Source organism: Brassica napus, chromosome C7, assembly GCF_020379485.1.
Source record: "Brassica napus cultivar Da-Ae chromosome C7, Da-Ae, whole genome shotgun sequence".
Taxonomy (NCBI): Eukaryota; Viridiplantae; Streptophyta; class Magnoliopsida; order Brassicales; family Brassicaceae; genus Brassica; species Brassica napus.
The window spans coordinates 2,643,265-2,657,007 of NC_063450.1; the positions used below are offsets into that span (position 1 = coordinate 2,643,265).

The 13,743-nt window shown below is 44.5% G+C and overlaps 1 protein-coding gene across 1 annotated transcript; it reads left to right on the forward strand.

The window, feature by feature from the left end:
• Positions 1-4,041: 4,041 nt before the first annotated feature.
• On the forward strand, positions 4,042-5,300 carry LOC106448469. The gene is made up of 3 exons (XM_013890351.1): positions 4,042-4,419; positions 4,631-4,922; positions 4,969-5,300. Exons 1-3 carry the CDS (start codon positions 4,042-4,044, stop codon positions 5,298-5,300), a joined length of 1,002 nt encoding a protein of 333 aa, XP_013745805.1.
• Positions 5,301-13,743: the final 8,443 nt, after the last annotated feature.

Below are 13,743 nucleotides of genomic sequence, written 5' to 3' on the forward strand. Positions count from 1 at the left end.
GAGTCCCCTTTTATATATTGTATAGTCTGTGTTAGTATAATGCATAAAGTGTTAACCAACACTACACACTTTTTGAATTTTTGCTTTTCTATAAGTCGTTTTTTATACTATATCTATGCAAAATCCTTGTCCAAACCCCCGCTGGTCGTAGTAGACGTTCCATCAAAATCGAATGAAACAAAAAACTGAATTTTTATTCAGATAACCACGCGCCACGTCAGCGTTATGTGAATCCCACTTTTAAAAAGTGTAAAAAAATGTCTAGTCCATGGCTACCACTAAATTAAAGGATACTTTGTACATTGATTGCCAAAACCAATATATATTTATGAAGGCCTGAAGCCTTTGTTTCGATACCTAGAGAGATTATAGGTCGAAGGTAACTTCAATGGTTTTAGAGAAAAGAAGATCAAACTGATCTATATCTGTGTCCTTTTCAAGTTAGGGTGCATCTTGTCCTTATAATCAAAGTCACTTTGAACTTCACATAGGTAAGAGAAAGCAAATAGTTTGGTCGTCAGTTTTGTCCCTCGTCCACTGAGTCCCCTTTTACATATGAGAAGTTTACTCAAATATACAATATTTTAGGACAATTGACTAGAACCATATATATATTTTTTTATTACTGGCATTTTTTAAATACCAAGCGTGCCCTTTTTTTACGTTATCAGAAAAAACGTATTTACAAGAATGTCATTACTTTTCGCTGCTCCGTAAGCAAAAACCCAGCGCCACGTAGGAATTCAGTTCTGTGTTTTCATTAAGTCAGCCATAAATCACTACATACGTTGTTACGGCTGATTTATTGCTACGTGTCGGCTGAATTAATAAACACGGCTGACTTAAGAGGAAAATGCTGATTTAAGAACATAAGTCAGGTGCCCGATACGGCTGATTTACATAAATGTGGCTGATTTATGGGATAACGGCTGACTTACAGACACAAGTTACGGCTGACTTATACATCGGCGGTTTGATTGCTGGAATATTCGGCTGAGTTGTAGTTAAGACACGACTGAGTTATGTTTTCGCGGCTGAGTTAATGAATATCGACTGGCTGAGTTATTTATTTTACGGCTGACTAATGGGATATTGTTACGGCTGAGTTTATATTTAATCAGCCGTAATAGGATTGATTAACATTAAACTCAGCTTCTTTGCGGCTGACTTATTAGCGAAAGATTAATTACTAGAATAACATTCGTTTGACGGCTGCTTTATGTGACGATACGACTGATTTATGGTTTTTCATCCTAATTACGGCTGATTTCGGATCAAAAGATTAATTACTGAACTAGTATCCACGGTTCAGCTGACTTACATTGTACATGAGGGCTGATTTACGTAGGCTGAGTTATATATTCGTTTGTCGGCTGATTAACTGATTTTTCATGTCATCTGCCATGTCATCAACTCGGATTTGCCATGTCACTGCTAACGAACTACTTTACAACTAGGTTTGTGTGTGTTCATCTTTTTATTCATCTTCTTTATCTATCTATCTATCTTCTTCATCTTATTCTTCATCTTTCTCAGAGATCTAATGGATCCGGTAATTATTGTTTTCTGGTAACTGGATTAAGAAAAACAGATATGTATTCAACGCCGACAGTAGAGGGCATGGAGTTCTTTATTTAGATGAGAAAACAAAACATGAAGAATTCGCAAAGTCTGTATTCGATGATTACGGATTGAATGAATTGAGGCTAAGTTTTATGTATGGGTTTATGTTCTTTGCTATGCCATTATGTATGTACAACATATTTATGTATGGGTTTATGTTAATGGTTACGGCTGAGTTTTCGTTTAATTATGGCTGAGTAATCATTTAATTATGTTTGAGTTATCATTTAATTAAGTCTGAGATATTATCGTCTCGATGTTATAAAGGCCTCAATATTAGTTCTGAGCCGTATTTTCCACACTTCTGAAGCGCCATAATTAATTATCAACACGGTCAAATCAAGAAAGACGAAACGTCCCATTAAACGTTTAAATCAGTTTTTAAATACTAAAGTAATAAAAGGCCTCAATATTAGTTCTTAGCCATATTTTCCACACTTTTGACGTATTTTCCAAACTCAGTCGTCCCATTAATATTAACGGCTGAGTTATATTCTGAGTTAAATAATAAAGTATTACCGTCTCGATCTCTATGAAGGCCTCAATGTTATATTAACCAACATGCCTGAGTTATACCAACCATCATTGCTTAGTTTTATTAACGTTACATTAATGGATTATTTCTCGATTCTTGAATTGCCTGAAGAGATTCAGGCGTTAGTGGTTGAATGTGTGGCCGGTAACTCCTTCCAAGATCTCTATGGCCTCAGAGCATCGTGCAAGTTGATCAATGCGTTAGCAGATCAGCGTAGTGTATGCCATTTTTACGATGTATTTTCCGTTCCCTGTGGACTCAATATGCCTGCTGAGTTGTTGAAAACTTGCTACGCGGAGAGAAATCCAAGCACACTTTATATGAAGGACTTGCTTTCATGAAGCTTGCAGCAGATGAAGGATATGAGCGTGCTGTGTATACATACGCAATGACTAGAAAAATTTTTTTGGGGTGATGAGGAGTATTTTTCTCGTTTTACAAGGGAATCAGTTGATAGGATCGGGAAACTAGTTCGATCTCTAAAATGGGCATGGGGTTCTCTTCACGGTGACGAGTTTCAGGCAAAGAGGGACGAGTTCATTTCAACCATTGTTCCTTCGTTCTATAGTTGCCAATGTGTTCCTGTTTTGGAGCGAGATTGGGTCTTGTGGTTAGTTGAAAACAGTAAGGGTGACAAAATTTGTAACCGCTGTTTCTTGATCAAAGAGGTGGGACTCTTCTTCCGTGAGTTTGAACCGATGAGCGTGATTAGGGACACAAGGGAGTGGTGAAGATGTATTGTATAGAATCTTATCTTTTTTTAATGTACTTTGCTATGACATTATTACGGCTGGGTTATGTTTTACTTTATGGCTGGGTTGTTTTTTAATTACGGCTGATTTTTGTTTATGGCTGGGTTCTCTACAATTACGGCTGAGTTTTAATTTCATAATGACTGAGTTATCGTTAACTGGCAGTGTTATTTAAATACGACATGACTGAGTTATTTAAATGCAAGACGGCTGAGTTATTGTTACTTTAAGGCTGAGATAATACTAACTTGTTGGCTGAGTTTTGTAAAAAAATCCAAGATACGAGCAAGGAATCTGCCATGTCAGCAACTCGGATTTGCCATGTCATCACTAACGAACGAAATTTATAACTTGGTTTATGAGACTGTTCATGTTCTTCTGCATGTTATTTATCTATCGTTTTCATCTTTCTCAGTTGGTTATGGATCCGGTAGTTATTGTTTCCGGTAACTGGATTAAGAAAAACATATATGTATTCAACGTCGAGAGAAGAGGGTGTAGAGTTCTTTATTTAGATGAGAAAACAACACATGAAGATTTCTCAAAGACTGTTCTCGATGATTACGGATTGAATGATTTGAGGGATCATATTCAGCTTAGCTACATGTTCTCGAATAAAGCATTGAAAACAATGGCGCACGACACTCCACCAGTTTACGTGTCCAATACTCGACAATTGCAAGGTTTTCTAAGCCTAAAGAAAATCGAACAACTACGTCTCTGTGTGGAGATTACAGAGAACATAGCAAGAGAGAAGAGTAAAACATTTTTCAGCTTTAGCTCAGAAGTAGAAGCTTCAATAGTTGAGTCCAGAGACGAAAATTACAGTGGGAGTTACGATGGTTGTAGTTTGGAGAAGGAACAAGAGGACCATGAGAATGACTGCTCTAGTAATGTGAAATGAGAAAAACACGACGTAGTCGGTAAAGAAAACGAAGAACATGATGAATTTGAAAGCCGATTTGATATGTTCGACGATTCGGACGGTGCGTCATCTGAAGATGATAACTTCAGCTCATACGGTGAGTCTCCTACAGAAGACGAAGATTCACCCACGCTACCTCCCAAGAAGAGATATCAGAACTTCTCGATGAGCAGATCTAAAGGGATCTGGAGGTTCTAAGGTTGGAGATGTCGTCGATAGACATTGCGGTAGGTCAACGATACGAGAGTAAAGACGATTTGGAGAGACGACTGAAACTTCTTACAGTGAGGCATCAATTTGATTTTGATGTAGAAACATCAACCCTGACATCATATGTTGTTAAGTGTTGGGTTGATGGATGTCTCTGGAGAGTTTGTGCTTCTACCCAAGGAGAATCCCCGGCGTTTTATGTTCGTATTTACGATTCGAAGCATATATGTTCCTGCACAGAGCGTTCTAATCGATCTCGACAAGCAAGACCAGATATTTTAGGAGAGTTGTACAAGAACTTTCTCGGCGACGTTGGTCCAGCCGTTCGCCCTACGAGCGTCGGAATAGCTATCACTAAGCAGTTTGGTATAAAGGTAATTACTTTGTTGTGGCTAAGTTATTTTAACGATACGGCTGAGTAATATCAAATGTAGCAGCTGACATATTCATACAATGCGGCTGGGTTACTATAATGTTAGATGCGGCTGAGTTATAGTAAATATAGGGTTGAGTTATTTTTACGTTGTGGCTGTCTTAATTATTTGATGCGGCTGAGATATGAGGATCGTTTTTTCATGTGAACAGATGAATTATTGGAAATCACACCGGACGCTGAAATTTGCAAGGGAAATCGGTGAGGGAACACCTGAGTGTGGGTTTGAAAGCTTGCCTTCTTACTTATACATGATAAGAAGGTCAAATCCGAGTACAGTTACGCATCTTCAAATTGATGAGTTTGGAAGATTCATGTATGTGTTTCTTGCCTTTGGTGCGAGCGTAAATGGGTTTCCTTTCATGCGCAAAGTTGTTGTAGTCAACAGTACGTTTCTCAATGGTAAATACAAAGGGACGCTACTCATAGCACTAGCTCAGGACGGTAACTTTCAGATTTTTTCCAATAGCCTTCACAGTGGTTAACACAGAAAATGATGATTCGTGGCATTGGTTTTTTACGCAACTAAAACTTCTGATTCCTGACGACGAGGGTCTTGCGATAATATCGGATAGGCATAACTCGATAGGGAAAACAATTAGAAATGTGTATACGTTAGCTGCTCGGGAAATATGCACCTACCATTTATGTAAGAACATATTGGGACGATACAAAGGAAAAGATGCATTCCGTCTGGTGAAGAAAGCGGCGAGATGTTTTAGGATGACTGACTTTACTGCGATTTTCGAGGAGATTGAAGCGATTAATCCTGTAACGCCCGAATCCGACCTCTCGACCAAACTGGATCCATTTGCTACTTAATAATTTCTTTGCTTGTTTGATCCATTTTAAGTCTTTCATTGTCTAAGTCATATTCGAATCTGAGGTTCTAAAACAAATAAACAGATAGCACAGCGGAATATAAATGTGTATAAATTGTATTACTTAGAAACATGAGATCCGATACACAACTTCTTAACAGTTTCATAGACAATCACTAGTTCATCCCTAGCATCATCTAACCACACGTTACACAGCCTCTCAGTGACCGAGCCTTCACGGCTCCTTGGCTTGACCAGAACCATCCTTAGTTCCTGAAACCACAACCAGATAAGCATTAATCATAACCGAGAATAGAACTGTTCGATTCTACAATACTTGGCTTGGGTCCTAGAACATAGATAAACCTCAGACAATATAATAATAAAAAGATATGAACCCATCTACCAAATCCTAAGTCATTCAACCAACCACCCCTTGACTTAGAATCAGATAGACGGTCCAGAATAAATAAACAGAACACACGAACAGGTCCGGATCGTTCCAAAGACCAATCCGTCTAACCGGATAGAATCTAGGTGCGACCGGTCCACGAAGTCCGGCTCAATGGCCCAACGGACTTCCTTACCTGATCCGGCCTTGGGCCTGGATCCAATGGCCGAGTAAGCCTCAAGCCCAATCCGGTAGGCTTAGCAACCGATCAGACCATGCGACTCTTTCCTGGCTTAGACAAACCGTGAACCTGTCTTGACTTAGCAAGTCATAGGCTGATCCATAAGGATCGGACACAACTTGTCTCAACAGACACCATTTGGAACATGCACCCCTTCGGTCCTTGGTACCTCTTGGTCCTCGTACCTCTTGGTCCTCATACCTCTTGATGTTCGTAACCCTTGTCAACTTGTACCCTTTGGTTACTTACACCCTTTGGCAACTCACAACCTTTGGTAACTCGTGACCTTTGGCAACTCGTGCCTTTTGGGACATGACCAACCGTTTAGCCCAACCGCCCAGTCCATGGTGCGATTCGAACCATCCGCATAGCCGACCCGTGTCAAGGCTAGCGGTTCGGTTATGAATGGCCAAGTCTAGGGACGTGTCCCTTGGACTGAACCAACACAACCCTTCGTGTATAAACAGAAAGAACAGAGAGAGATCGGATAGAAAACAAGTAAGAGAAGCCGGATGGGACTTAGGAACCGACAGAGCCGCGGTGCGATCGCATTGACCGTCCGTTCGGTCTGATGGAGCCATGGCCCATCTCATACCTTCTGAACCACCTCTGGGTTCTCCACGTTCTTCTCCTTGTCTTGGTCTCCCATCTTGATCGGAGGTTAGTTCCTAAACGATCAGAGTCGCCGGAAACAATCACCACCACACTCGGCCTTTCTCTTGGCTGGAAACTCTCTCTCTCTTTCTTTCTCTCTCTCTACGATTTCTCTGAGTTATTTTACTCTGGATTGGATGAATGAAATCGACAGAGAGGGCCCCATATTTATAGAAAACGAGGGGGTAAGTCTTGCCCCACGAACAGGCATGACTTGCTAGCGGATGGGCACCATCGGCCAAGGGTTGCACCCTCTCGGCCACTTGCATCCCATTGCTTATTCTGATTGGGTTTGGGGTCGGTCATAAGCCCAAGGCCTTACCCAAGCCTTCTGTACTTAGCCCACATCCTTGTCCCAAGCCCCAACGGTCCATGACCCCATGTCCGGACCTCACAGCCCGCCACTGGCCCGTACCCGGACCATCGGCCCGAAACCCTAACAGTCCGTTGAGCTGAGATGAGCTGACTCCCAGTTGCCCCAGCTGAGTGAGCTAGAAGTACAGCTAGTGGAGCTGACTTAGTAGTGGCCGAGCTGGAGTTAGCTTAACCTAGCCCTGTTGAGCTAGTCGAGCTACCCGTTCACTTCGTCCAGCTACCGTCTTACTCGTCTTAGCTGACTCTCGACTTATATAAGGTTAAGTCTAAGTTTCCTCAGGTTCTTAACCTTCAAACTTGGCCATGGAACACTTGCCTTTATGTCCTAAGACTGGCTGGTTCGTTTCCTCGAACCATGGCCGTCCCAACAATCCTTATATAGGATTGCGGATGTTACAAGTCTCTCCCACTAGCAATGGATTCGTCCTCGAATCCGAGTCATGTGTTTCATCCAACACAAACTGGTCAAAACACTTTGGAAACTCAGCCTTCATCCTGGCCTCCGTTTACCAAGTCGTTTCTTCTCGACCACTACAATCCCAAATGACTTAACCATCTGGATTGTTTTCTTTCTCGTTGCTTTTTCCATCCTATCTACGATCCGAACCGGCCTTGTCTCCAAAGTTAAGTTCGTACCTTGATCAGATGGTATTTCTGGTATGAAGACGTCCTGATCTGCCAAGCACTTTCGGAGTTGGGAGACATGGAATACGTTATGGAAGGCTTCCATCGCAGATGGTAAGTCTAACTTGTATGCCACACTGCCCACTCGTTCCATGACTCTGAATGGACCCAGATACCTCGGATCTAACTTCCGTCTACCAGAAATTCGCACTCTACCTTTAAAGGTAATCATTTTGAAATAGACCATATCATTCACTGCAAACTCCAGTTCTTTCCTTCGTTTGTCAGCGTAATGTTTTTGTCTGTCCTATGCGGCTTTCATCTTGTCCCACACGGACTTGATCTTCTCCGTGGTTTCTTCCACGATCTCGGGGCCGATAATGCTGCGCTACCCCACTTGGGTCTAGCATAACGGGTTCCTGCATGGCCATCCATACAACGCTTCGTATGGCGACATGCCTATACTTGAGTGGAAACTGTTATTGTGGGCGAATTCCACCAAGGGCAGATGCCGTTCCTAGGAATCGCCCCAATCGAGGACACATGCTCGAAGCATATCCTCCAGTGTCCGTATAGTTCTTTCGGACTGTCCATCCGTTTGGGGATGGTAAGCCGTACTCATGTTCATTCTCGTTCCTAATGCTTTCTGAAAAGCTTGCCAGAAATGAAAAGTGAACCTCAGATCTCTATCCGAAACTATACTTGAGGGTACTCCGTGTAGCCTCACAATCTCATCAATGTACTTACTTACAATCCAGTCGACTCCATCAGTCTTTTTGATGGCCAGGAAGTGGGCAGACTTGGTTAGTCGATCCACAATTACCCAGACAACATCATTCCTATTCCTGGTTGTGGGAAACCCTGTCACGAAATCCATCGTGATGTGATCCCACTTCTATTCTGTAATAGGTAGGCTCTGAAGCAGTCCACTCGGAACTTGTTGTTCAGCCTTGACGAGTTGGCAAGTAGGACACTTGGCCACCCATTCGGGCACGTCGACCTTCATCCGTATCCAATGACAGTATTGTCTAAGATTATGATACATCTTGGTCACTCCACGATGGATCAAAAATCTAGACTTATGAGCTTCACTAAGGATCTCATCCTTTAAACTCTTATCATTGGGTACGCTGATCCGACCATGGACTAATATTGTACCGTCCTTGGCGATTTGATACTCAGTCAGGTCATTCCGAGCAACCCTCTTCAGGTTTTCGTCCTGATCTTGGGCCGCCCGGATCTGGGCAAGTAGGTCGGCTTTATCCACCGCCTCCAAACCCCGTGGTCCGTCCGTCCCATTCAAAGCATTTAAACGAATGTAACGTCCCATCTCATCTGGTCCGTTTGTCCCGCTATCAACCGGGACATCCACGCGCTTCTGGCTCAAGGTGTCAGCCACAAGGTTAGCCTTGCCTGGATAGTAAGTAATGTCCAAGTCGTAGTCAGCTACGAACTCCATCCATCTCCTCTGACTTAAGTTCAACTCAGGCTGGGTGAATATGTACTTCAGACTTTTATGGTCCGTAAGTATCTAAACTTTGGCCCCATATAAATATGACCGCCAAATTTTTAAGGCGAACACTACCGTAGCCATTTCAAGATCATGGGTGGGGTAGTTTCCCTCATGTTTCTTCAGCTGCCTTGATGCGTAAGCAATTACCTTCCCATGTTGAGTCAACACGCAACCGAGTCCAGTAATGATAGTATCCGTATAGACCACGTAGGGTTGGTCTGCCTCCGGAAGAACCAGAATGGGTGCGCTAGTCAGCATATCTTTAAGCGCGGAGAAACATCTCCCACACTCTTCAGACCATGTAAACTTAACGTCCTTCCCAGTCAGCCGTGTCATAGGCTGAGCCAAGCTTGCGAATCCCATCACAAACTTTCTATAGTAACCTGCCAGCCCTAAGAAGCTTCTGACTTCCGTGGCACTGCGTGGTCGGGGCCAATCCTTGATCGCCCTGATCTTCTCTGGATCCACTGAGACACCCTAGTCGGAAACAATATGGCCGAGGAACCCAATACTCCTTTGCCTAAAACTGCATTTGCTGAGTTTAGCATAAAGTTTGTGTCCTCGTAATCGTTCCAACACAGCTCTCAAGTGTTTCCTATGAGATTCCTCATCCTTGGAATAAATTAGGATATCATAAATGAAGATGATCACTGATTCATCCAAGAAATCCCGGAACACGCTGTTCATCATTTTCATGAATGCAGCAGGTGCATTGGTCAGACCGAACGGCATCACTACGAACTCGTAATGGCCGTACCTGGTCCTAAATGCTGTCATCCTAATATCATTTGGCTCTATAGGAATCTGATGATATCCTGAGGCCAAATCGATTTTAGAAAACCACTTAGCTCCTTTTAGCTGATCTAACAGCTCGTCTATCCTGGGCAACGGGTACTTGTTCTTCAGGGTTACCCCGTTCAACCCCCGATAATCGATGCACAGACGCATGCTACCATCCTTCTTTTTCACAAAGAGGACTGGTGCACCCCAAGGGGAGCTACTTGGCCGTATGAACCCCTTGTCCAACAATTCTTCCAATTGCTTCTTTAGCTCGGCCATCTCGGCCGGAGCCATTCGATACAGACTCTTGGACAGCGGAGCTGTCCCTGGTTCCAGTTCAATCAGGAATGGATCGGACCTATCAGGGGGGACACCCTGTAGCGACTGAAACACATCCTGGAACTCGGACACCAATGAATCCTCGCCTGGGTCTAACATAAAACCAAAACTGCCAGGCTCTGTAGTTGTAATTGTAGCCAAAAGGACTGATAACCCTGTTCCAGCATCCGAATCGCTCGAACTGCTGAAACCACTACTTTCTCATGAGCCGGACACAGACATTGGTACTCTATCGGGTACAGCCCAGTCTCCAATTGCACACGACCCTTATGTCAATCGAGAGTGGCCCGATACTTTCCCAACCAGTCCATACCTAAGATCACATCTTGATTCTTTAGGTGGACACATACCAGATTCGCAGGGAAGACCTTTCCCTGGATCTGTACTGGGATATTTGACATGAGACCAAGTTAGTTCATGGCTTGCCCACCGGCTGCCCTCACTATCCCAAAATTATCACCAGCATCCAGAAAGAACATACCCTTTCCGACCAGTCCCGGACTCACAAAACTATGTGTAGCCCCTGTGTCGAAAAGTACGTGGGTTTTTATCCCACCGACCATGAGGGTTCCAGCGATCAAATCGAATGATCCGAAAGCTCCGTCGTCTCGTGACAGTTCATACACCCTTGGTGTTGTGGTTGGTTTGCCCTGGGACTCCTTGCATGTGTCCCACGACCCTTCCTCTGACTTCCTTGCAGCTTGGGACACTCCGATTGGAAATGTCCTTTCTGGCCACACTGGAAACAAGTCATCGATCCGCTTCTACCAGACTGGTTCGGTCGAGGACAGTTTTGGACTCCATGGTCCATGCTGCCACATCGAACACAAGCCCCCATGGACCTCCAGCACTCACCGAGATGGTTCCGTCCACATTTGGAACATTCAGGTCGGCCACCAGAGGTCTTGCCTCCGTCCACCTGGTCCCATTTTCTCTTTTTTATCATTTGTCTTGCCCGATGGGCCAGACTGTGGCTCGGTCTTAAGCTTAGCATCCTCAGCCAAGTGAGACTCCAACAAAGCCACCCGTTCAACCAGTTCCCCAACAGTGTTGAAGGTGCGGATCGAGCAGTGGGTTTTCAGTTCCGGCCTTAGGCCTCGGATGAACCTACGAACCTAGACTGCTTCGTCCTCCAGCTCCCTTCCAACGAACCGTCTGAGTCGGTTGAACTCCTCTTCGTACTTCCGTACGGTTCTGCGACCTTGGACCAAATCTAGAAACTTAGCTTCCAGACGGTCCCAAGCCTCAGCAGGAAAGTATTTGCGGTTAAATTCAGTTTCAAAATCTGCAAAACTTTCGAGACTTCCATTGGTGCGCTTGTCCACTGCAAGCCACCAATTATGCGCGTCCCCTTCCAGGAAGTGAACGGCAATGTCTCGCCTGTAATCCTCTGGACAGCGAGTTGATTGAAAGTTTCGAACCAGCCTACTCCTCCACTCGTCTGCCACAATAGGGTTGGTGCTACCTGAGATATGCTTCGTACCCAATTTGGATAGATGTTGAAGCAGACTCAGATAATCAACCTTTCTTACAGACTTTTCAGGTGGATCGATCTCGATCACCTCAACCTCGTCCACAGCTGGACCAGTAGAAATAGGTGTAGCCGTAGCTACAGGTGTAGCTTGACCAACTGATGAATTCACTAGTGGCGTGAACAGTTGAGTCATAGCCGCCCCTGGTTCCCCATCACCTTCATGGCCTCTATTAAAGCCTCCTTAGACAGTGCCGCGGGCGCATTAGCCATACCATCGGCCACTTTCTCACACTGGTCACTGTTGGGGTCAAAAACGGTTACGACGAAGTTAACGTCCAAATCCCCGAAGAAGAAAAACGTAGAAAACCTCTTCGACAAATACTTTTTTGAAATAGATTCTACTCTACGATAAGCTTTACGGAGGAAACGCGAGTCATCGGACAAAAGCCCGACAAGGATCGTTACGCAGCGACCGAACACGAGCTCCACTCGGTCGCTACGTAGCGCCCGAGTTCGAGCCAAGGCTCAGTCGATACATAGAGACTGAACGTCCATTCCGCTCGGTCACTACGTAGCGACTAAGCGCTCGCTTGGTCGCTACGTACCGACCGAGCTCTTCTGAAACATCGGTACGACATTAGTCCTTGCGTTCTCGTCTACCCTTCGATGCTATCTCCCGAAGACCGTAGCGAACCCATTTCGCGATTCCCCGCCATTCTAAGTTATCGATCAAACTTTACCGTAAAAACCGCGGAAAATTCGTTCTTTATCGAAAGAAGCCGTAACAAACGCTTCGAGTCGAAAGACGGCCCAAAGGGACCTAAGACATGACTCGAAGCCCAACTTACGATTTCTTAACCAACATCCCGTAAGCCGCATGACGGTTTACGCTTGGTTCACAAAGAAAGATAAATGTCAAGTTTCCGCGGATAAATACGAAATTTTGAAGATAATTACGAAGATCGGAAAAAATGGAATATCTCCATTTTTATGCTATGACGGCTTAAGGGTAGAAGGGAAAAAGCGTAAACCGACCTTGGAGCCAGTATATAAGGAGTCCTAGGCGAGAGGCATGGAGAGAGAACTTTTTCAGAGAAAATTTAGCACTTAGAGCAATTAGGCAACTTTCCGTTTTTGTTATTTCGAGCTGCGACTCAATTAGGTTTAGCCATCTTAGGGTTGCTAGAACTAGGAATCTCGCCGACAGCTCTCGAGCCCAGGCTTATACCTTGTTGTAAACGCTCATACGCAAATTCGGAATAAGACTTCTCTTTGCTCTCTTCTTAAGATTTTTATACTTTATCGTTGTCATTATTGTGTTCTGATTTGCTTGGCGTGTGGTATTAGCAGATATCCGGGACCTCTGGGAAATTAGGGTTTTCCTAGTTTCCTTATTTAAACGGAAATCGACAGTGCGAATTTCGGTTCCTATAGTTTGGCGCTAGAAGGAGGGGGGTACGGATCAATCTAACTCTCAACCACATCACGCTCAACCACACATGTCAACTGACGACGCGGATAACGTGCATACTCCTCTTAACGGAGGCAGCGGCACTGATCTCCACACTCCCACAGCGGACGTATCCGCGGCCAACGCCGCGGCGCTCGAGGAGTTAAAAAAGATGTTCGCCACCTACGAAAAAAGGTCAGAAGAACAGGATAAGCTCGTGAGCACCTTGACCAAACAAGTTGAAACTTTAACGGCAAGGACTCGAGCAATCCGCCCCCGCGGAACCACTAAAGTCCGCGGGAAAAGACTCGACTTCGCAACCCCACTCAACAGGCCTGGAGCCGCGCAAGAACGACCTTCGGGTCAAAACCCTAGCCAGAGATCTCCCATCGAAAAGGGAAACTCCGAAAGCCCTCCGCCTCCCGCGAAGGTTTCGGAGGACAACGGAGTCGAGCAAGTCGACCTGGATCCTAGCGATGTCTCCAACAATACTGATGAGGACGTCGACAAACATCCAAGGAGGACCAGAAGCCGATTCACTCGGGAAAGCTCTCCGTTCGATAAACCAAGGACAGAAGAGGAGGAAAGCCTCAATTGGAACGA